The 25,133-nt window shown below is 41.5% G+C and overlaps 1 protein-coding gene across 1 annotated transcript in view; it reads left to right on the top strand.

The window, feature by feature from the left end:
* The window catches only part of CTNND2 (catenin delta 2), a 776,118-nt gene that overhangs the window by 645,975 nt on the left and 105,010 nt on the right, over positions 1 to 25,133 (top strand). Inside the window, exons 14-15 of the mRNA XM_073802014.1 lie at positions 10,108 to 10,281; positions 24,267 to 24,417. Of these exons, the coding sequence (XP_073658115.1) occupies positions 10,108 to 10,281; positions 24,267 to 24,417 (325 nt within the window). The remainder of the gene's footprint in view (positions 1 to 10,107; positions 10,282 to 24,266; positions 24,418 to 25,133) is intronic.

The raw sequence follows: 25,133 nt of genomic DNA, 5'->3' as shown, positions 1-25,133 counted from the left end.
CGTTTGTGGTTCAGGCTGTTCCTCCGCTTCTCAGGGCAGTGCTGCATTTTATTACCTTCTGACTCTGCGATCACCAACAAACCTAATGAACACTCTAGATCTTGATAATCGTCTGAGAACTTGCAGTTCATGTCAACAAGTGTAGATGCATGTATCTCAAAGTACCCCTGGAGAAGCAGTACTTTGATCACACCAGACTAAAAGATGCTTAGTTCTGAAGATGTCAGTGTGTGACATACATAAATGGGATTAGATGCCATGAAATCCCATCCCCTGAAAAGTGTCCTTGGAGTTTCAGGACTTTGGACTGGGGGCCGCCTCAAGAGACTCACGCATAGCCCACTGTGTCCCGTGGATGCTGTTGGCCCAGAAGTGAGACTCTGAGAATAAACAGCAATCAATGTCCCAAAGCACAAAAATGAATTTTATTGCTAGTTTAAGTCAGTACATTGCAGATTTGAATTTTAAACTTACTTAAATTTTAAATAAGTTTCTCCTTGAGACAAAATATGTATTAATTATAAGTAAAAATATTATATCTATAAAAATATTTAAATAACTTCAAAAAATTTTATAAATATTTATATTAATAAATACATGCACACGTAATATGTAAACAATATACGAGTAAAATAGCAATAAGCTACAAGAAGAAAATAATGCACACACCCCCATCATCTTCCCTTCTACTGTGAGCCACAATAAAAATTTATACCTGGGCCTCTAATCCTCTCTGATCTCTTTCTCTCTGTATTTATGCATAGCTTTGTTTAACCTTTCAAAATACAATTATACGATATTGGTTGGAGTGTGAGTTAAGACACATCGGTACCACATCAGACAGCCAAGTTCATAGTGAATTAGAGAAGACAAGTGTGTTTCCCGCTAATGTAAAAGTCGGCGCTGCTGGCGGCTCTGGTCTGCAGAATCTCCGGAGGCTCCTTAGATCTGTCATGCTCACCTCTTTAGGATGCTGCCCTCCTCCTCATGGTCCAAAGATGGCTCTGTATCCAGAGTCCAGGAGCAGAAATGGAGCCAAGAAGACAGAGGGGAGTACCCTTTCCTCTAGAACTGCCCCCGCTGAATGTCACACACATCACTGTTGCCCACACCCTCTCCGTCTGGACGGGACACATTAGCCCCTGAGTTGCAGGGGTGACTGGGATGTGTAGTGTTTTTGTGGGGCAACCGTGACCGTAGGTGAACCTTGGGCATTCTCTTAACCAAAGGGAAAAGGGGTACAGTGGCACACTAAGGGGGTGCAGTAGGAGTTCTCTACCTCAGTAAGGAGGGATATTTTATCATTGAAATGGTTTAGAATTGTCTGCACAGGGTAATAAGAAAGACCAACTTTCATCCATTTTGCTGTTTGCAAATTCTCTGCAGACAGTGTAGCCCCCGATTACCTGCAGCCAGGTGACTGGCACACCACTGAAGGGAAGGACAGGTGTGGGCGCTGCACCCACCCTGCCTCGCTCTGCCGGCTGTTGTAGACACTTTATCACTTGGCTCTGCGTGACCTCTCTCCTTGCCAGTAAATAGTCATCTACACCAGAATATGGAAAAGGCTACCAAGAATTCCATTGTAGGGGTCTGCCGTGTTGTATGAACCAGTCCCCGATGATCAGAGAATTAGGTTGCTCCCAAATTTTAACTAACATAAACTGCAATCAACATCCGTGTAGTTAAATCTCGCCTATATCCTTAATCACTTCTCAGGGATAAATTCTTAAAAGTAAAACATCTAGTTTTACTTTTACAGAGAATGCTTTTCAGGCTCTGGCGACATAGCCAGAATTTGTCTTAACCACTCTGGATGGCAGTGACAGTGTGAGTACGTTTTGATTTGCTTTATTATCACCTGATGGATCTGCCCCTTTGTGACATGCTTGATGCTTTTAAGTCCTCGTTTCCTAATATCACAGGTGTTTTTTCTTTCTTCCAGGCAGTTTCCGTTTCCTTATTAGTAACCATACTTTCTCGTTTGTGGCTTAATACCATTTCCTTTCTGACCATCTGCTGATTTCAGCTGCCGCTCATCCCTCACGGCTGGTAGCAGTGTAGTCTCGCTCTGCTGTCACCTCACCGTATGCCAGGAGCTTGGTGACTCAAGACATGCTATTTCATGTCCTCAAAGCAATAAGTTGCATGCGCCCACAAAGATCACGGCTGCACAGTTCTTTGCAGTGACTGTCCTTTGCCACTCCCTGTGAATGAGTGAGATGCTTCTTCTTCTGCGCCTCTCATATAAAATTTATCCCATCGCCTAGAAATGCTGCTTTTCCACTTTCAGTGGGTTTACAGACTTAACGCTCAATCTTTGGTGACTCATTTAGGTTGTGTTTACATTTTGCCATTCGGTACTCCACACCATCAGTCAATAGTCTGTGTCTTACAGACTGGACCTGGGTTTCTCAGCCTTGGCACTGTTGACATTTGGAGCCGGGTAATTCCCTGTGGTAGGTCTATCCTGGGCATTGTGGGATGTTTATCAGCATCACTGGCTTCTACCCAGTAGACACCCATCAATAGCACCGCTTTCCCTAGTTGTGACAACCAAAACTGTCTCCAGACATTGCCCACTATCCCCTTGGGTGTTAAAATCACTCCAGTTGAAAACCACTGTATTAGACTGTCTTTGAGGGATGTATCACCAAAGATATAAACAAGCAAGCCTACAGGACTACCTCAAGGAAGTTGGCGAGTCAGGGACAGAGTCCCTTGAAAAAGCAGGTAGTAGGGTGAGTTATAGCCCAGGTTTCCCTAGATGTGGATGAGAAGTTAGGAGCAGAGAGAATTCTAGGTGAGCATTGCTATGTTCCAGTTGGTTCCATCAGGATGACTTGGGGAAGCGGCGAGCGAGCCCGGTGATGTAGACCAGCCTTGATAACACTCCTCTTTGGTCACAACACAGTGGCCGCCTTGTGCCAATGTCTGGAGCTCACAGCATCACCCGCCTCCCTCCTGCCTTCTCCTGAGGGGTGTGCGCCCACACAGGCACGGAAGTGAGTCAGCAAGTTTGTCCCTGAATGTCTTTTTTTCTGAAGCCTTTTTTGGGAAACACCATAGCCGATCTCACCTTTAAGACAGGTTTCTAATCTCTCAAATGCAAAATTCCCCGTATCTTTTGCAAGGAGAGCCTGGAGACACGTGTACCACATGAATACGAGTCACTGGCCGTCACCTCTGTCCTCTCTTTCCGTAGGTTCAGCCTCCCTGTAGTTGACGGCTTCTGAACAGCTCCCAGGGGGAGTCAGACGCCCGAGCTACCCTTGCCTTCCAAATTCCCAAGCGTCAACACAAAAATCATTTCTCTTTTGGCTTTTGACAGTTGCTTGGAGTTTTTTTTTCTTAATAACCATTACTTCCATTCCCTTGCCCTCCTCCTTTTCCTCCTTCCCTCCCCGCATTAGCTGAAAGTGATGGTGAAACACGGTCAGGGCAAAAATCAATTAGTAACTGCTGTTCAGACCAAATCAAGCAACAGTGGCCAACAGTGGATGGACTGTGTTTAGGTTGTGGCTCTTCAAAGTATTTAGCACTGGCTGCAGCCTAATTTACCCAAACCCTGCATGAAGGAACATTCCCTGACAGTTTCCCATTTTAGAGCCATTTTCTCTTCCTGCATTCTGTGATGTGTAACTTCAGCTGGGAGGCAAGAGTGGGATTTTAAAATCAGACTGTTTTCCTGTCACTGCACATCCACTCCCTTTCCCTTGCAGTACCTCTGGCCCATTTATGTCACTGAAATCCCTTTAAAAGAAAAGTGAGCCTGCACACATGCTGACTGTCATTCTCTGTCGCTGGTAGAGAAATTTAGGCACTAGAGATGCATTCCGCTGGTGAAGAGGCCTTTTCTATTTGTGTTCCAAAGATACGGCAGCGAAAGCTCTTTTCTTTACATAGACTGGAATGGCTGTGACATATGCGACAGAAGGAGCTGTGTATTTTAGTAGCGCTCCTCCCAGAATGTAAATCCTTCTTCCATGTAGGCGAGAACGTCTTGTTAGCATCTCCGTGGTACCCAACCCGGTGCCTTGGAAGTAGAAACTGGGGTAGTTGTAAGCTCCTTCAGAGGGAGGAGCTGAAATTCCCTCATTAATTCTTCTCATTCAGTAGGGGCTTTTATGAATGTAATAATTAATCTCGTGGGCCACCGTCCCCTGAAGAATCCATTTACACAGTCTCTTTGTAAAGTGTACAGACATCTTTACTTTCTGGTTTTTGAACTTTCTGATTTTTTTTTTTTTTTGACGGTACCATGCAGCATGTGGGATCTTAGTTCCCCGACCAGGGATCAAACCCACACCCCCTGCACTGAGATCGCACAGTCCACCGGACCTCCAGGGAGGTCCCTGAACTTTCTGATTTTTATCCCTAAGTCAGACCTCTCTTTTCATATAAGGAGCAAATGGCTTCCATGATTCCATCCTCAAACCAGCTAAGAGAGAAATCTTCAAAATAGAATTTAAGCCCTAAGGAGACGTAAAAGTATTAAAAGCCAGTCTAAAGAAAGGCTTTTTTTTTAAAAAAAAAAACACACACACATTGAGCCCATTCCCACAGCTGTGTGATTTTCTTCCTAAGCAGGCATTCCTTACAGTCAGTGGCCAGTGTGTATCTCCTTCCCTGACCGTGACTACATCAAAAACCACTGTGTCCAGATTTCAGCAGACCCTTGGCTTCTAACATGGGAGCGTCTTATTCTCCTCCTTTTTAAAAATGTTTGAGCACTACCTTCTCGGAGAGAGAATACATATTTTCAATTCTAACAATTTTGGATAGTGAATGATATAAACTGTTCACTTATTTGTTTTATTGATATTAGTTGTACACTCATACATTTAAAGCCAGTCAAGCAAAGTACTGATACATAAAAAGGAAGGAAATGATGCCATTTGCAGCAACATGGATGGACCTAGAGTTTGTCATACTGAGTGAAGTAAGTCAGAGAAAGACCAGTATCATATGATATCGCTTGTATGTGGAATCTTAAAAAATGATACAAATGAACTTATTTACAAAACAGAAATAGACTCACAGACATAGAAAACAAACTTATGGTTACCAAAGGGGGAAGGAGGAGAGGGATAAATTAGGACTATGGGATTGACAGATTCCAGCTATCAATACTACACGTAAAATAGATAAGCAATAAGGATTTACTATATAACACAGGGAACCATGTTCAATATCTTGTAATAACCTATAATGGAAAATAGTCTGATAAATATACATATATATATAACTGAAAAACAAAAGTGCTGATGATATGTTAGTGAATGTGGTGCTACTTGGGATGACAAGTCAGTCTGTTGGTTTGTTCTGTGATCTACTGTCAGCATAATCCTGCCTTACACACTCCTTCTTTGCTGCCAGCCTGGCCCCAAAAGAGCTTCCAGGGCAGGACATCCAGGGTGTAGCTGGAGGTTCCTCGTAACACTGACACCAAACTTTCTTAGTGCTTACTGTCACTACTGTCCTGCTCAGCTCGGGCTGCTGTAACAAAATGCCCTAGACCAGGTGGCTTACACAAACAGACATTTCTTTCTCACGGTTCTGGAGGCTGGAGGTCCAAGGGGCCAGCAGATTCGGTGTCTATTGAGAGCCTCTTTCCTGATTCACAGATGGCCATCTTCTTTCTGTGTCCTTACAGGGCAGAAAGAGAAAGCTCTGGTCCCTTCATCTCTTTATCAGGATACTAATCCTGTCATAGGGGCCCCACCCTCAAGACCTCATCTAAACCCAATTACCTCCCAAAGGCCTCGCCTTTAAATACCATCACATTAAGGGTTAGGCTTTAACATATGAATTTGGGTGAGACACCCAACATTGTTTTTTGTTTTTTTATTTATTATGTTCGTTGCTGGTGTGGGCTCTCTCTAGTTGTGGTAAGCAGGGACTACTCTTCATTGCGGTGCGTGGGCTTCTAATTGTGGTGGCTTCTCTTGTTGCGGAGCATGGGCTCTAGGCGTGTGGGCTTCAGTAGTTGTGGCTCACGGGCTCTAGAGCACAGGCTCAGTAGTGGGGTGCAGGGGCTTAGTTGCTCCGGGGCATGTGGGATCTTCCCGGACCAGGGCTCGAACCTGTGTCTCCTGCATTGGCAGGTGGATTCTTAACCACTGTGCCACCAGGGAGGTCCCAATCCAAAGTATTATCTGTTGAAAAAATCTAAAATACTCTGGCATAACCCACTCAATCCTTAACTTCTTAAACTTGAAGTATATTTGTAAATTCTCAATTCCTATAAATAAGACAATGAATAAGAGGAGCTTTAATGCTAGAGATTATCAGGGTTTTTTCCTATTTAATAACATGAATGACCTGCATAAAGTATAATTTGAACATTTAAGTACTAACTTTAAGAATCAAGAATATGGGCTCCCCTGGTGGCGCAGTGGTTGAGAGTCCGCCTGCCGATATAGGGGACACGGATTCGTACCCCGGTCCGGGAAGATCCCACATGCCGCGGAGCAGCTGAGCCCGTGAGCCATGGCCGCTGAGCCTGCGCGTCCGGAGCCTGTGCTCCGCAATAGGAGAGGCCACAGCAGTGAGAGGCCCGCATACCGCAAAAAAAAAAAAAAGAACAGTTAGAACTTTTGCAAGTTTTATTCGTTAAAATATAACAGATAAAATTTTAAGTGTGCTTAAAATTAAGGAACATTTATTTAACTTTCAAGCCTAAGGAGTAAAACTATGAGGAAGAAGGGATATTTTCACTCAACATTTCCCCTGTGCTGGAAGAAAACTTTAAAACCACAAATGCCTTTCTCCTTTTTCTTTTGCTTTCCCTTTGTCTAATTTCTGTTTGATTTTTAAACTTAAACCTGATAAATGAAGACATATAAACACACACACACACTTTTGTGTGTGTGTGTGTGTGTGTGTGTTTATATGTCCCAACTTGGCAATAATGCAGCCAATATAATCAAAAAATACTCTGCTAGCATTGCCCCTGTTGGTTTCCTGGAAATACTTTGTTGGTTGTGCCTTGTCTCTATTACATAGAAAGTTCTCCCTCCTGACCTGAAAACATTTTGTTTCTTTATATATTTTTTTCATATTTCAAGTTCTTAGAAAATTTTTGGTAATATGCCCTTAAGGTACAGTCAAAAACAAATATAGTTTGCATAAGGCTTATTTATAAATTTAAGTTCTGTGTACTTTGGACTAAATAGCTGTGTGATGAGTGATTTGACTGTGTTAAAGATTTAGCCACTGCTTGTCTTCAAGCCATGTGGCAGTTTTGAAGAAATTTTAGGATAAATTCATCTTGTATTTAAATTTATAAATGATGTGTTTCCATTTTTTTGGTAAAAGAGTTGCATATCCCTTGATTTCTCGTGGATCCTCACTCTAGAAGAAGGCTGGCATTAAACGTTTTCACGTGCAGAACTGTTTCACCACTTCAGTCTGATTCTGATGTCACCATTGCCCTGTAGTCCTGTTGGTATTGATTGGCTAGGCGACATGACCTCAGGTGTGTCAGCACAACTTTTAAAGAAGACTTCCGGTCTTTTATAGGTGATGAAAATCTATTTTTTAATGGACAGTTGATAGATACTTCTTTCCCTATTAACTCAATAAAAGTTTGAATAAAGTACCCAGATGAAGGCAGGATACACTGACTGGCTTTGAAATAGTTCTTTATCTTCTGTGTCGATGTGCCAGGGTGTCATCAGCGTTCTGAAATAGCAGAGAATCTCCTTTGAACTTCTTTTGTTGCCGTCAAAGGCTATCCATATTCACATCAGTTTTCCTTTTATTCCCTTCAGATTCTCTCTGTAGCCACTAAGAAAGGATTGTAATAAAAGGTATTTAAGAGCTACATAGATCACGTGTCAGAACGGAAGAAAATTATCTAATGATTTAGCCATTTATCCTGTTTTATTTGCACAGAAGTTAGAAGGAAAGAACCAGATGAAACCCAGCAAATGATAACACAGCTTTTTTTTTTCCTCTTTTTACAGTTTGTCTGTCACATGTTGTAATGAGAGTGCAAATAAAACTTCTCTATACCTCACGCCGTTATGTTGGCTCTTACATGAGAGGGAAATTCCATCCACGTTGAGCTCTAAATCTTTATATGAAATCTAAATCTTTATATGAAAATGATAGCTTAAAAGTATTAGGGAGATAACAAAATGAAATAATTTTGCATTTCCTGTTGCACTAGCTAGCGGAGAGATTCAATACCCCCAGCTGGTTTCCTATGAGAAGACAATATCACTCCTGTTTCATCATCAAAGTCACCAAATCTACAAAAGGGCTGTTCTCTTAGCCTAGTGCTCTCTTTCTATCTGGTGCAGTGAGCCAGTCTCAAATAATGAAGCAGGAGCAATGTGACAAGTCTGGTTCACTTTCAATTTTGTTTTGTTATGTATTTAAAAGAGATGGACTGGTTTTATTGATAGGCTGTGTACAGGTGCAAAGTCCGCTTTGAAGGGTTTAGAAGTGGCTTTGGTTGAAAGAACAGGAAGATCCTTACATTGAGTGTCCTTGTTATAAAGTTGAGATAGAGTGACACTCTGAATGAAAATGACCTTTAATGGGATGGCTGTCACCCGTCGATGGGATGTCATTCATCTCTGAGCTTTAGCCTTGAACTGAGTTAAGCTGTATCATAATTGAGAAAAAGAAGGCATGAATTTTTAATTTTTCTTTTGGAAAATAAGTGATAGAATTCTTGAAATTGTTTGTGACTGTTAAACAACTTTTCATTATTTCTATCAACACTTCTATTTTTGTTGCGAGGATAGGACGTAAGCTATATTTTCTTCTAGGTAAATTTTCAGAAGTAGGGAACTTACACAGATTCTGAAATACAATTTTGTTTTCATAGGTATACATACATATATATGGACACAGGTGCACATATATGTATGTACATAAAATATCTGTGAGAAAGCTTAGTATTGATATATATGTCTTTTAGATTATGTTTTAAGCAATCATTAATAAACACCAATAAGCAGTTAAATAACTTAATATTCCCACTCTGATACTATAAAGTAATTCTTTTGTTTTACTATGATTTTTCTCAAAAATGAATATGGGAGTATTTTTTCTACACTTATTACTTTATTTCTACCCTCATTATACTCATTGCCTTTATTTTTAATGAAAGAAAAAGGCTATGTGTGATCAAAGATCAGAATCATTATTGGAACTTTTAATATTTTTAAATTATAAGGATAATAAAACAAAATTAGAAAGGTAGAAAAAAATGAAAGACACTTCATTAATAATTTTTATTATCATTACATTTTTTTACTATGCATTTTATTTGGAATCAAACACAAACCCCCTACTACTTTGCATCCTGCTTTGTTTATTTAACTTTTATCATAAACATTTGTCCAAATTGCTACATGATCTTCATAGCTATCATTTTTAAGACTCTACCGATATGCCTTTGTGCATATAATCCATAATTTAAAATGTATATGTAATTAATTTTTAATTACATATTCTGTTATTTATTAGATTCAATTCAAAGCAAACATCAGAATTTCTATAAGATCAAAATTTGCTTATAGCTCACGTCAACGTATGTAATAAACCGTAACAATTTTCTCTCCTTTGTCCATTCTGTCATTTGTTTGATGCCCGTAGATGCAATGACAGAATATGTATTTTACAAGTGATATAGGAATTTATCACAGTTAACACTTGTGTATAAGAAATGAAGGCATTTGATAGTTACTAACTACTATGCTATGCCTATAGTATGCTTACTGTAAGGTGCCTTGATGTTTAGCTTTCTTCCACCCTGACCAATTAAAATTAACCCATCTCTTCTCCTTCCTTCCTGTAGCAGTGTGCTAGAATTTTTCTCAGAGGGCTTAGCCATTCTACTGCCAGTTACATTCACTTATGTACATGCTCCGACCCCCTCCACCCTCCATCATAAGCTCTCGGTGGGTAGGAATGGCTCTCCCATTTTTGGTGGTCCTTGGACTGCTGATGTAGTATCCTACCTACAGTAGATGCTCACCAAATGTCATGACACCCTGCTTTTGTTTTTGTCTTTGATGTTTGCCGAAGGCAATACTGGGAAGTGTAAAGATGTTGAAGATGTTTACTCTCTCATTTCTCTTCCACCAGTGGGATGGAGTAGGACCTCTTCCAGACTGTGCAGAACCACCAAAAGGGATCCAGATGCTGTGGCACCCATCCATAGTCAAACCCTACCTCACACTGCTCTCTGAGTGCTCAAATGCAGACACGCTGGAAGGGGCGGCAGGCGCCCTGCAGAACTTGGCTGCAGGGAGCTGGAAGGTATGATGAGTTTGTTACAATAAGAAAGAAATCTGGAATGATGAGAAGGTCCTTAGGAAATATGAGAAGTCCAATTTTGAGAAGTGCAATTCTAATAAAGTTTCTAAGGATGTTAGAGAAAGACCAGTTCCATTGAACTGTTGGACTTAGAAAGGTATTTCTTTTAAAAATTCTTCTTAAAGGCTCAGGGGTCGTTGAAGAGCGCTACAAAATACAGAGGAATAGATGTAAGTATAGTCATTGAAGATGCTATGAATGCTTTCCGTTATATTTGTGTAGCTGAGCTACTTCATTTTCAGGGGCGACTGACATGTTGAGACTTTTCAAAGCACTGTCATTGACAGTTAAGGGAGCTGATACCCAAACATGTCATACGAAAACTGCTGTGAATCCTGAAATGTTGTAGCTGGTCCTGTCCCCAAAGGAAAAGAATCTCTTGCATTTTTAAATTACGGGATTACAGAGGAAAATAGTTATCTTTGGCAAAAGGTTACAGTAAAGCAACTGTATGATTGGGAAAGAGATTAGGAGGGTCTTTTTCTCTGGGTCTTTACAAATACACACTGTTCCAGGTCGGTTCTCACCAAAAACTTTTTGTGGGTAGAAACAGATTCACAATAGCAAAGAATTCCTGAGTTTGGTCACTAATAGTTACATGGGCTAACTTGCCTTATGCACAAAAGAGTGTAACCTCTTAGAAGAACTGAGGGCATGTAGGGAAAATATCAAGACCTCCACCTTCAATTACTCATTCATTTAATTATCAATGCCTGGGGTTTGGGATATCCATAAATCAATCTTTTCTTTACCATTCATTTTCTTCAAAACAATATTAATATAGACACATAGCTACAGATAACTCTCAGAAGCTCAGTACCATGGGTACCACAGGTATTGGCTTCAGTATCGTGTAATAATACATTCCCTTCTTATTATACCTTCCAATACCTGACTCTTGTCACTTCTCTCTCTGCCATCTTCCTTTCCATGGCTACAGTGTCAGCTGCAGCATTTTCTTTCTTGGATGTGACCTCCCAGCTCTTGGGACCCAGCCCCTGATGATACTTCCCAGGAGCTGGCTACTTACTCATGCATGGCAGGCTCACTTCTTCGCTTGAGAGTCTTAGGAATGAACATAATTATCCCTTTCCCTCCCTGCCCATAAGGCATCACTAATGCTGTACCTTAAGAATTCAGTTTGGGATGAACTTGAGGTGAACTTGTCTCTTGCTTTCAACAAGAGAAAAGCTTCAAATGTAGAGTCTCACCAAGAAGAATGACAGAGTATAGCCTTGCATAAGTAGGAAAGAGATAGTAATGGAAGTCACTTCCTTGAAGTTGCCCTTAGCATTAACTTCTCTCTAAAGTTAGGAGACTTCAACTCAGATCACAATTCAAACCTAGGCTCTAACTTTTCTAAGCTTTGTGGTCCTGGGAAAATTAAAGCACCTCAGTGTTTCTCAGATGCATCGTCTTTAAGCAGAGGAGATCATGGCAGCTTCACCCCACATCATGCAGATCAGTCTCAACACTAGATGCAAAGATGCAGGATGTCATAAGCTAAGGGTTTGTCACTGTATATACCCAAGAGCACTAAGTTGCTGCAAGTTCCCACCCAGCTCCCTGGCTTTGGAAGATGGACTAGAAGGGGATGGGAAGAGAAGCTCTGGGTTCCAGGCCTGAGTCTGACCTGAAATGCAAAGCCATCTAGATAGTGGCAAATCAAGTTTGCCATCTCTTGATTTTTTTTTTTAATGAATTATTGCTTTACTTGAGAAACACTTAGGTTTTTATAAGAACAAGTTAAAAATGGAGAAATGTCTTTGAGCTCTAGAGGATTTTGAATGTAAGGCTTCCACCTTTGCTTTAAAAGTTAAACTCTGTGTTCCATGTGCTGAAAAAGTTAACTGGAAACATGGAAAATTTATAAAGATACAAATAAAACTTCTGGAGTTGAAAACAACATCTGGAATGAAAAATACATGGAATGGAATCAACAGCAGATTAGACATTGCAGAAGAAAAGATTAGTGAACTGAAAGATAGCAACTGGAAACTATACAAAATGAAACACAGAGGAAAAAGAAAAAAAAAATTGACAGTTCATCAGTGAGCTTCAAGTGGCCTGATGTGTAAATGGAGAACCAAACAAAACAAGAGAGAAAGGAGGAAGAGAACAGAAAAAACTATTTGAAGAAGTAATGTTGGACACTTTCCAAATTTACTGAAAACTGCAAGCTCACACATCTAAGCAACTCAAGAAACTCTAAGAGAAACATGAAAAGTTATCCCAAGTTACATTATAATCAAGTTGCTCGAAATCAGTAGTTAAAGAGATAATCTTAAAAGCAGCCAGAGAAAAAAGACATGTTACATACCAAGACTGTACCACATCTCAACACCACATTCAAGGATCAGTGTCACCAATCATTCATTTATTCATGTGAGTCCTTGTTGAGTTACAAAGAATGTCCTCTAGAAGACAATCTGGTCTATAAGGCTTCTAAGGGCAGAAACCCATTCCATTTATTTCTTTGTACGCCACTGCTCCCCCCTATGCTTGGCTGAGCAATAATGCTCAGACACAAGCTTTTAACTGAACTCGTGTCTATGTCCAGATGTCTTTCTTGTGGATAACAGTCTTTTATATTTATAAACATCTATCAGTCACTAAGCAGTTAATAGCACATATTGTGGCCAGGCCATCTTCAAATGGTCACACTTTATGATTCTTTATTTGGTCCTTTGATTCAGATGGGAACATGTAGTCAGTACAGTCTAAAATTGATAGAAAGGAGGAGTTTGGGGAGAACTATTTTCATTCCAGTTTCCAGACTCATCAGTGCTTTTCAGGATGCAGATTTTGATATCATTGCCCAGTTCCACAATTCCTGCTGCAGTATTGGACTTGCTGTTTAAATTGGTAATTAAAGACACAGGCTCTGTATCTCAAGGTAGCCAGGTCAGCTGGGAAAGCTGCTGAGATATGTCTGGGTCTTTAGGTGTTTAGAGTAATAAAACAATAAATTTATAGTTTATACTATTTTATACTAATTTATTTTATACTGATTTATACTATTTTGATATTCAAAAATTCTCTCCTACTTTGGGTTATATAATGAGAATTATGGAAGAAGTCTGATAAAAATTCTCAGTATTTTCTAACAATAACATCTTGCTGACTGTTTTCAGTGCATAACCCTGAACATTAGTTCGCAGTTATCCCCAGTATGACATTTATCCCCACATATCCAGATGCACTGATTTGGTAAATTTTTCGATTACTAATAGAGACCACTGAGAAAGAGGCAGAATGGTCTGGAACAGCTGAAATCAACATCACAAAAGCTGTTCTGTACTTTAGACAAAGTTTAACAACTATGACTCTCAGATTTCCCAGCCCTCATCAGATTTCAAGCAACAAATTAAAAAATACAAGGAGTTACTCTTGTAAGCAGGCACACAGATCTGCCTTAAGAAGGTAGAGTAGACACCCTGACAGCAAAGTGAAAAGATAGAAGAGTTAGAAGAAGTAAACACAAAGATGCAAGAAAGAAAAAAATGTCAGAGGCCATTCAAGGTTTCAGCTGTTTCATTTATTCTAATTGTGGATGGTCATAATGCTGACCCTCCGTTATCAGAAAATGTTTAATTATTACTTTAGATTATTATTACTAATTATTACTAAAGTTACTTTAGTAACTTTAGAAGACAGAAAGCATTTTAAAAGACTTTTATCCCAATGGTTAAGGTAGAATTTTGAGTCTACCTCAAAGGTAGACATAAGGATGTCAACCTTACTTATAGGAAACACTGGCTTTCCTGATAACTCTAGACAAATGGAATAGTCCTCAGGCAGGGCAAAGGGCCGTTAGGACATATTTGTGCATAGTTATAAATATACATACTTATATAAGAATTTTTTTATCAAAATACAAATACACAAGTATGCATAAAGGTCAATCATGTTATCATCACCTTTTGTATAATTTAAAATGTACCATATTAAATGGCAAGGGAATATGTGGGAAGGGAAGATAGATAATCTATAGGAATGATTTGAGAAGATTGTCATTAAGCCAAACACTGATAAATAGTTACAGATCTTTAGAGATCGAGAATAAATTGTACCAAAACCAAACAAAGAAACCCTTACTTTAAAAAAGCTTGATTTAAGTAAAAAAGAAAACAAAAACTGAGCAATTAAAAGATTGACTGAAGACACAGAAACAGCATCACATTTCATGCAGACAGCATTACCATCTAAAAGCTAGGGTTCTAAGAATGTGTTTTTATAGCAACTGTTGAAATTTAGTGGCGTTTTTTTAAGTGTCCTTAACGTTTATGGCCCAAACAAAAGCAGAAATGTGAAGGTAAAACACCAGAATTTTGCATGGAGAGAGCTTTTTATAGACCTCATCATCTGAAACAATAACTTCTCTTTATGGGACGATCGTGCACACTCTTTTTCAGTGACAAATTGACTAGCAAGCTAGATCTTCATAATGGCCCAAATACTTTTTAAACTTTAAAACACTCATTACTTGGTTTACAAGCATCAGAAAAACATAATGGCAGAAGCAAAGTGAAGTGATTTTATTAGCTAACATGGACTTCGGTTACGTTTTTCTCATTTACAGTAAAACGATTTTGTTTGTCACAGAATATTAAAATAGCCGGTTATAGTAGTTTGAGGAGTTCCAAAATGTGAATTAATGCTCTTTCAACTCCCATTTATGGGTTATTTTTATTGTAACTGAACTCTCTGAAAACTCAGGATTAGAACTGTAGAAATACATGTGTACTTGCTATTAAGTCAAACATTTTAGATATCTTTGTATGGTCAGTTTTCTCCCTAAAATGTGACTATTCTCAGAGAGTCTATTAGTTGCCCGCTTATGTTTAAAGTAAGATGGAATAAAGAGATACTTGGATATTAATCTGTTAATATTTAATTAAGTAACATGATAGGAATGTAGATTTACTGAGAAGGAAACAGAATCTCTGGCCATGTGGCACATATGAATAAAAAATAAGAGAAATGGGAAATTTGAGACTTGTTCCTAAGGACAGGGGCAATGCTTTGAAGGCATTGAATTTAGTTTAGCTTAGCAATTAGTGTATCATTAAAAGTGAACTAGGGCAGATGAGTGGAGTGCAAGAAATAAAAGTAAAAATCGTGGTTTAACATCTAAGACAAAGGTCTTTGTCCTACTTAACAGTGTGATGTAAAGCATAAGGTTTAAATGCAAAGAAACAGGGTGGTGAAAGATCATGATGAAAATGGAACATGAAGCATCATGCCTAATGGGTTAGCAATGGGGCCAAAATAAACACAGAGGTTATCTGAGGACTCAGCCCAATCAGCAGGCTCCTAGAGACAACACATTGAGTTGGACCTGATGCCCAGCCTGAGGCAGAATGAGGATGGGCCCAACCTCAGGAGGAGATAGAGAGGAGCCAGGGTCACCACCAGGTCATTGGTTCTAATCACACAATATTTAGTGGTTTCTTCTAAGACCCCAGTAAGTAGTACTGATGCCGAGGGCTGCACCTGTATTAGAAATGCCACATGCATCCAAACTGACTAGAGAGTAAGCCCATTTTTGGATAGTTTGGCTCTACTTTCATCATTGTCATTGAATAGCAAAGTGCTAAGTTACAGAATTACATTCAGAAACTGTAGAAGCAGCTAAAGCTGAGGGATTTCCACTTCCACCCAAGAGGCCAAGATGGAGCACCAAGTTCCGTTAAGTAGTAATAATAACAACAACAATAGCAACAAGCCAGAGAAATATATGAAACAATGGTTGTTAAAACACTAAGCATTAGTCAATGAAGAAACTGATCTCTGAGAAACAGGAAATAAACAAGGTGAGCCCTGTGATTGTCCCAGCTCACTGTCTTGAGAGAGTTTCCAGACCACAGCACATAGATTAGGAACCCAGGAGGAGCTCAGCAGACTCTCTGAGCTAAGGAGATGGAACTGAGTATCTAGGGAGACCAAGGTGACTAGAGCTCATAGGACAGAGCACCAAAGAGGAGAAAGCCACTCATAGAAAGAACTCTAGAAATATGTAGAGGATCTCCCTCAAATATTCAGCAGAGATCTGCCAGTGCATGCATGTGAGAGAAATACCCAAGGCTGAAGAAACAACCTTCTGAAATGATTAGACAGAATGAAACTTGGCACTTACACAGGAATGGGCATAATGTGCATTTCCAAGTGCCAGATAGGAAAACCTCATAATTCATGGATCACTGGGAAGAATACTCTCAGGTCTTGCCTCAGTATTGAGGTATAATTAGCCCTGGACTAAATATGCTCTAGTCTTTCCTATCAAATCTTAAAAGTAAGACCCAGAAGAATCAATAGTTTCCAAGTAAATTAACTGCATCCTTGAATAAAGTTTAAAAATACCTATAGGAGTACAAAAATATCCAGCACCCATTGCATTAAAATTAATAATGTCTGGCATCCAATTGAAAATAACCCTACAAGCAAATAAACAGGAAAATGCGATTCGTAATGAGGAGAAAAATCCACCATTCAAAACCAATTCAGAGCCAACAAAGATGTTAAAAATAGCAGGCAAGCAGTTATTGTAACTCTACTACATGTGTTCAAAAAGTTCATTAGAGTCATGGAAAATATATAAAAGGCCCAAATAAAATGTCTAGAGTTGAAAATAAACTGTCTGAAATGAAAAAAAAAAAAAAAACACATGGAATGGGATTAACAGCAGGTTAGACATTGCTGAAGAAAGATTAATGAGTTTAAAGATGGCAGTGGAAACTATACAAGGCGAAATGCAGAGAGATTAAAAAAAACCCTACAGATCATCAGTGAGCCTCAAGTGGCCTAATATATGTGCCATTAGAATTTCCAGAGGAGAGGAGAGAGAAAGGAGAAAGAAAACAGAAAAAAATATTTGAAGAAATAATGGTTGAAAATCTTCCAAATGGTTCCAAATTTTTCAAATTTAATGAAAACCACAAACTCACATATCCAAGCAGCTCAAGGAACCCCAAGCCCAAGAAACATAATGAAACTATACCAAGGTGCTTCATAAACAAATGGCTCAAAATCAGTAATAAAGAGAAAATCTTAAAAACAGCCAGAGGGGCTTCCCTGGTGGTACAGTGGTTGAGAGTCCGCCTGCCGATGCAGGGGAGACGGGTTCGTGCCCCGGTCCGGGAAGATCCCACGTGCCGCGGAGCGGCTGGGCCCGTGAGCCATGGCCGCTGAGCCTGCACGTCCGGAGCCTGTGCTCCGCAACGGGAGAGGCCACAGCAGTGAGAGGCCCGCGTACAGCCAAAAAAAAAAAAAAAAAAAAAAAGCAGCTAGAGGACAAAAGACATGTTCCGTACAAAAGTAAGGATGACAGCTGATTCTTCACCAGCAATAATATTAGTGAGGAGACAGTGAGGCAGCATCTTTAAACCTCTTGGGCCTAATAACGTATAAAGTTGATTTTGGTTTGGTATCTAGCAGGTACAACCTGTCTCTATAGGAAATTCCCAGGATTCCTAGAGCAGCTGTAAAACTGTAAAAGAAATCCTTTCTGAGCCCAGTTTAAGACATGGGCTACCCTGGAAGCCGGCATGGTTAATTACCTGAGCAGTGGGGACACAGAGGAATTCTAATGTGGAAACTTCATTTTAACTGTCCCGGCATGATCAGAGCTGTGGTGGCCCAGGACATGCCACTCAGTATTGTGTTCTTCCGGCACGGAGGGCAAGCAAATATTCATAAGCCCTGCATCAAAAGTTCTGTTCCCACACGCAGAACTGAGGGATGAGTCTGGCTTTAGGAGAGACTCCCAAAGAAATATACGATCTCTTCAAACCCTGATTACACTCTTGTGGAAGGGGTTGGAACTTGCTGATCCTAGCTAATTGCCATGGCTTTGATCCTTTTTATCTAGTGCCTTTCAGTGCAGAATGCTGTTCTTAAGTAATACACACGTGGTACTAGAAATCAACCTGACATTTTCTTTCACCAGTTAAACATTTTTACTCTCCAGCTGTGAGCCAGAAATTAGAAGACAGCTGACATGAAGAGATGAATGTGACTTTGTAACTTCCCTCAGGTACCGATAATAAACATGTAAACAAAAAGCCCAGAAAAAAACATGATAGATGCTATAATAGGAGTATATACACAAGGGTGTATACATACATATATATACACACACACGCACATATATATATACGCACAGACATACACACACACACACACACACACACACACAAGGCAAAAGGGTGTCCCAGGGGTCAGTTTTACAAGGAAGAGGTCAGGGATGAGGAACCCCACTTCCAACATCACTAGTTAAAATCTAGGGCTAGGAGTCAATGATTACAGTTCATTTTAACACACTAGCACATCTCATTAGTTAGAGAAATTCTAGCTGCTGTAACAAAGAGACCCCCATATATGCAAGGGCTCAAATGAGATAGGAGGTAGAAGCTATTTTCTCTGGTGAAACAGGTAAGGGAAGGTGCGTGAGGAGGGAAGCTCCCCTCCATGAATTATTTCACCCAGGCTGACAGCTGTTCTGCCATCTTCAAGGTGTGGCAAAGATGTGATCTTCCAAGGCTACTCTTAGGGTCATCATCCGCTAGCGAGAAGCAGAAAAAGAGCGCAGATCCACGACCAGAAATGTTCTCTTTCGAAAGTCACCTGGAGCCCTCGTTTTGCCTGATGCAAAAAGAAAAAAAGAAAAAAAAGTCACATAATCTAGACACTTCTAGCAAACTCAATCAAATTCAGCTATTTCCCAGTCCCTCAAGGTTTAACACTTGGCCTCATTTATGCTTGTCTTCCTTCATCTTCTCCTGCCCCCCTGTGGTTGCTGCTAAGCTTGGGGGTCTTACAGGCATTCGTATCCCTGTGGGGGATGGAGATTGGCTATTCATTTCCGTCTGGAATCATTTCTCTCCTATGCTGCCTCTTGCCCAGGACAAGCCTCCTTGTCCTACTGATTTCCCAGCTGGGACAGGGCAATTGGAGATTGGACCGTCTCTGGTCCAAGGTGCTCTCCCGGCCCACACCTGCCTTCCTCACTGTTCAGCTTCCTGGAGATGCAGGCACAGTCCATGCCTGCCATTCTGATGCATCCCAACCTCCTGGCCAACTAACCCTTCTGCAGCCCTGGATCCTTAGCCTTTTTTCCTGGCTAACTTACACAGCCCACCCACTCAAGACCACAGAAACACTCAGGGGCTACCCCGTGCCACACTGGGGCCACAGGAATCCTCTTCTGCCCAGCAAGTCCTGTTGCCATTCCTACTGTGCGGCCCCTGCTCCGTGATGGTTCATGGCGGGACTTCCTGAGTCTTGTGCAACCAGCACTGAGGTCCAGGAAGGGCAGCAGAGCTTCTGTCGACTCTCTGCTCTTCTGTCTCCCAAGGGCTTTTATCACCAGCCTCTCACACTGAGGAGGACCTGTCCAGGGGCACTTCAGGTGGCAGCCCCCGAAGATACTTTTACATCTCTCACTTCCTCCCCAACCTGGATCCTTTCTCTCCCCTGCTAGGAAGCTCTGTGTGGGATCTGAGGAGGGGTCATAATATTTTCTGTCTATTCTCATTCCCTTTCAAGTCTATCCCATCTTTCACCTGCATCTGTGCTTTGTACCCTTAAACACTGTTTGCTGCTTTGTTATCTGTCCCATCCTGACATCACCTCATTGGACCAAATCATGGTGGAGCCTCTCTCCAGGAAGAGCCATGGGCAAGGAGGAGAAGAAACAGCATTTATTATTTCAAATTGTTGTCTCATCACATGCAAATAGAAGACATCCTTTCCTGACACAAGGCCTTTCTCATTGTCGTTCCAATTATACATGACTTCTTTTCTCAGATTTGCTAAATCCTGGCAGGTAGTTCTCAAGAACAGATTGAAACGTCCAGTAGCTCCATTGACAGTACTAGAAGGCTCTTTAACTCGGGAGTTTAGAGGAGTGCCAGATGGGTTATTGGAAGACTAAAATAATAACATGAATTATTATGCCAAAGTGAATTGGTGAATTTGTAAGGGATCAGATCAACTATAAGTGCAGATTGTCTAACTTATCCTGTGTTTCTGAGAAGCATATGAGAGTGGTGGTCGATCACACCAACTCTGGGGCACTGCTCCCTGGGTTCAAGACCTGGCTGAGCATCTACAACGTGTGACCTTTTCTCATCTGTCTAATGTGAATAACAGTAGTGCCCACTGCATAGGGTTGAGATGAGCACTAAATGAGTTAGTGCAGGTCTAAGTGTTAGGTGTGTCTTAGCTGAGATCATTTTGAGGGATCATAACTTTCTGGAGGTCCTCATTGGGAAAGCATCTCACCAGGAACAATTTGGGTCCTGTTTCTGTGCTGTTTTCTCCTGGACCAGAGCTTCCTCCTCCTCCTCTCCCTCCCCTCCTCTCCTCCTCCCCGCCTCTTCTCCTCCTCCCCCCTCCCCTCTTCACCTCCTCACCCCGCCCCTCGTCTCCTCCGCCCCCCCCTCGTCTCCTCCTCCCCCCTTCTCCTCCTCCCCCTCCCCTCTTCTCCTCCTCCCCCCTCCCCTCTTCTCCTCCTCCCACTCCCCTCTTCTCCTCCTCCCCCCTCCCCTCTTCTCCTCCTCTCCCCTCCCCTCTTCTCCTCCTCCCACTCCCCTCTTCTCCTCTTCCCCCCTCCCCTCTTCTCCTCCTCCCCCCCTCTTCTCCTCCTCCCCCCTTCTCCTCCTCCCCCTCCCCTCTTCTCCTCCTCCCCCCTCCCCTCTTCTCCTCCTCCCCCCCTCTTCTCCTCCTCCTCCTCCTCCATCTCTTCCTTCTCATCCTCCCCCTCCTCTTCCTTCTCCTCCTTTTGAATCACCAAGGATCCTCTCTTCAGCTCATGGACCATTCTTCTTAAAGCCATCCTAGTCTACCGGCTTTGTCCCTTCCCTCCTCACTGGTGGGCTTAGTGCATGACGCTCTCTTTCTGTTTGCAAAAAGTCAAGTTCTGTCCAAAGATTTCCACCTCAACCACAATGAGTTAAGGTACACTTATCTCTCTTGTTCATCTATTTTCATGCCAGTGATACTTCTTTTGTTTCAATTAAAAAGCTCTTGGCAACTCATACACACCGCTGACCCCAGGGGCTGCAGTGCTGTCCAAGGTAACTCACTTCTCTTTTGGAAAAACTCTGTATGAGCCTCGCACTTCTGTGTTGAGTGCACTTGGGAAATATTCCTCATCTCCCCGGTACTGTATCATGTCTTTCTCTCTTTCCACTTCCGTGCTGTCTTTACTCCTTCTTGTTGGGGTACACATAGGTTCACATGTGGGTTACACATGACCTACTCCAAGACTGCTCATGTGCTGCTTAAAAAGCATCACTATCCTTGCATGTTAAGCAAACTTTGGAAACTTGCATCATCTTTTGAATGAAATGTAAATAATTCATTCTGAATTGTCATATACTGAGCTAATACTGGGGATTTTCCATATACACACAAACACACACACAACTAAAAGTTTCAAAATAAAGGTTGTTTTCTGTATATTGATAACATAAGATCAAACCCATTGTCTGATTTTCCCTTTTCACTTAGAACCTATCACTGTTGACCATTTTCTCATACCAAAAAGATGTATCTACAACTCACACACATTTTTGGCCATGCATAGCCATTTTTGGTTACTCTCAAATCAGTCTTCAGCAAAGCTGAAGAACTCTCATTATTTTCCAAACACCAAATCATCTTTCCATCCAACATGAAGGGATATAATAGCTAGACTTCTAAGGAGGAAAAAGTTAAGCTATAGCCTACCTTTCTTGGTTCATTTCAGATATAGTCAGGTTCTCCCCTCTCAATGTTTGGAAGGATGGAAGGGAGGGGAAGGCAGTTTCTGGGAAACTGAGCCCAGAGGTATAGGCAAGAGAGAATGAGATAATGGCAGAGGAGAGAGTATTGTCAGCATCACAGAGCAGATAGAGGAAGAAGACTGGGGACCAAGGGCACAGGTGACACCTGTGGGCAGGTTGTTTAAAATCTTTGTGTCTAGATTTTCTCATCTATAAAACAAGAACAGTAATGTCACTCTCCCAGGAGTTTGGGGGATTAGAAGAGATCACTAATGCACAAGCCAGCATCTGGGGTCTGGGAAGAGGTGGCTCTGGGAAAGAGGTCATCTTTGGGCCCATGCTTCAGCCTGCCCGAGTTGCCAAAACATCCCGTCTGGTCTCTCAAAAGGCCCAGAATATCTCCCCAGTGTTCAAATATATTGTTGATGTTTACCTTACAGTATGGAAATGTTGGCACCGCCCCCCCGCTCTGATTTCCATTTTCTTCCATTATTTTCTTTTCCATTAGCTTCCCCCCTTAGTCTGAAGGAAGAACCCAACAATGAATGGGCTGCAGAAGCCCAGGTGTCTAGTCTTTTCTGGGCCCTGGAGACCAAAAGGTTCACAAGCAGGGGAGGAAGTAGATGAAAATCACGTCTCATCGTATGTCAAATTGCAAATGACCTTTCCTGCGGACATGACGGAGGTTTTGAACCGTCTTCGTGAAACGCCTTCCCTTGGAAGGGAAATCCCATCCTCACAGCCAGATTTCAATAAGAAGCTGCCAAACCTGAAGCTTTTTCCATGTCTAAGACTTTCTGACCATCCATTTCTTTGCTCCCTGAGGTTGGGTCTATGAAACAGTTAATTGCAATCAAGAGATGCTCTCACGAGTTCCATGAGCGTCCCCACCCCCTCAGGCTTCATAGAGCTTGAGGCACAGAGTAGGGGCAGGAGAAAAGCACTCGGTCTGAGTTGATGGTGATAAGAAACTATGTGAATGTGACTTCTCTAACGTAGGACGGGATGAAGTTGTGTGTTTTTTTAATCTCATATTTCATGCAGGGCTGGGCTGAGGATGTGGCAGGCATGGCATATGCCCTACGTTCACTGCCAGAGGGGGCTCCCTGCCTGCCACAGGTGAGAGCCAGCTCTGGGGTGCCTGCCCCAAAGGGGAAAGGGGGTGGAGGGACCTGGTGGGGTGGGGTGGGAGTTTTGTCCACCTTTGCTGGTCCCCAGGAGGACTCTGCCACAGAATCCAGAACCTCATGTTATGAATTTAATTCTCTTAGATCATAACTGAAATTGCAACAGAGTAAACCCTTATATTGGTTGATTTTTATGGTGCATGCTCTTCTCTGGAACACTGTCCAGGAGTATAAAGTGTGCATATGCAAATGTCTGGAAAACCTGAGCCTACCTGTATTCCGTTAAATGAATCTGAATACTTTATGGTCCTGATGCTGCAAGTACATTTCTATAAAGAGCCTTAGGTGTGTTCCACTAAGGCTAACGACTGCCAACCCAAAACAAATTGTATGCTTACTTTATAAATTAGACATTGAATTATGGCCCTAGGTATAATATTATATATTGCGATTTTTTTAATTTTACAATTTTTACCCTCCATCTTCGATGTCATATTTACCTCTCCTCACCCCTACCATTTTCTAACTTACTTCCTCCTAATTATTCAGCCAACAACTTAATTGACAGTACTTTCTGTAACTTATCGCTCTGCCCCACCTCCAAATTCAAGTCTCCTTTTTAAAAAGTCACCTGTACTCTACCTTTTATCGTTTTCTACTCTTCCCAGGATTTTTTTTTTTATTCCTCTTAATGTCAATAGCCAGCCCTTCCTGTCCCAGACCTCCATATCTTAAAGTACCAAGTATAGACACCACACAAATGGCTTCCTAACTCAGGGGCTGAGAAAGCTGGCACCGGCGAAATGAAGAGTGGTTAACTGATTAAAGCTGAAACCTTTATCCTATGTTGGAGGCAAAAATGAAGTTAAAATGTTTAAATACATGTCTAACACACTCAACCCATTCCACAATGAGATCTTGATCATCCAACCTTTTTGGCACCTGTAGACGGCAGTGTGAAAACCCACACGTGCTGTTTGCTTGTAGGGGTTCCACCCCAGCTCCTAATGTCTTTGCTTCCCCTCATTTGCAGTGGTCGGTATATATCCGAGCTGCTGTCCGGAAAGAGAAAGGCCTGCCCATCCTTGTGGAGCTGCTGCGGATAGACAATGACCGAGTGGTGTGTGCAGTGGCCACGGCACTCCGGAACATGGCCTTGGACGTCAGGAATAAGGAGCTCATTGGTATGTTCCCTCCGATTTACAGTGTCTGCATTTTTTTTTAATTGAAGTACAGTGTACTTCCCGTGGTTAAATCCATGTGCAGGACGTATATGCGTGTACAGAAACAGAGCATGTGTTAGAGGCCTTGCTTTTCCGGCTCTCCTTCTAGTGGAAATCAGTGCACTAATTTATCTTTTAGAATTTAGAGGAAAATGCGATGTTTGGTGACATTTCTAATCTTGCAAATTAAAAATGACCGCAGTACTCAGCACCGGATACCATCGTCCTGATCCTCTAAATCCCTGTCAGGCTGTTTGTTTGCTTCCCACATTGTGAACTGGAATTCTAATGGGATACAGGCCACTTTTCTTCCTCTCGCTATGTTAAAATTTACTTTGGATTAGACTATACTGGCTCTTTAATCCTATTTTTAAAGAATCATCTCCCTTTAGTTTGGTGTTCAAGAAATAGGGCGGCTCTTTTATTAATGAAGCATTAAAGAGGCATACATTCACCTATTTATTCAACAAATTTTTGTCCATGACCTACTTTGTTCCAGGCCTGTTCTAGGCCCGGAGATGATATCAAAGCAGCCAGGAAGCCTTGCCCTGGTGGAGTTTACATTCTGAAGAGGGGAGATGTACAGCCAACAAAATACACACGTGAATCCCACGACGTGGTAGAAACTTTCTATGGGGGAAAATGGAGCTGGGTCAGGCACAATGTAATTGGCGAGG

The sequence above is a fragment of the Tursiops truncatus genome, chromosome 3, assembly GCF_011762595.2.
Source record: "Tursiops truncatus isolate mTurTru1 chromosome 3, mTurTru1.mat.Y, whole genome shotgun sequence".
NCBI lineage: Eukaryota > Metazoa > Chordata > Mammalia > Artiodactyla > Delphinidae > Tursiops > Tursiops truncatus.
The sequence above is the reverse complement of the archived record's forward strand: the minus strand, read 5'-3'. Positions and strand labels throughout refer to the sequence as shown.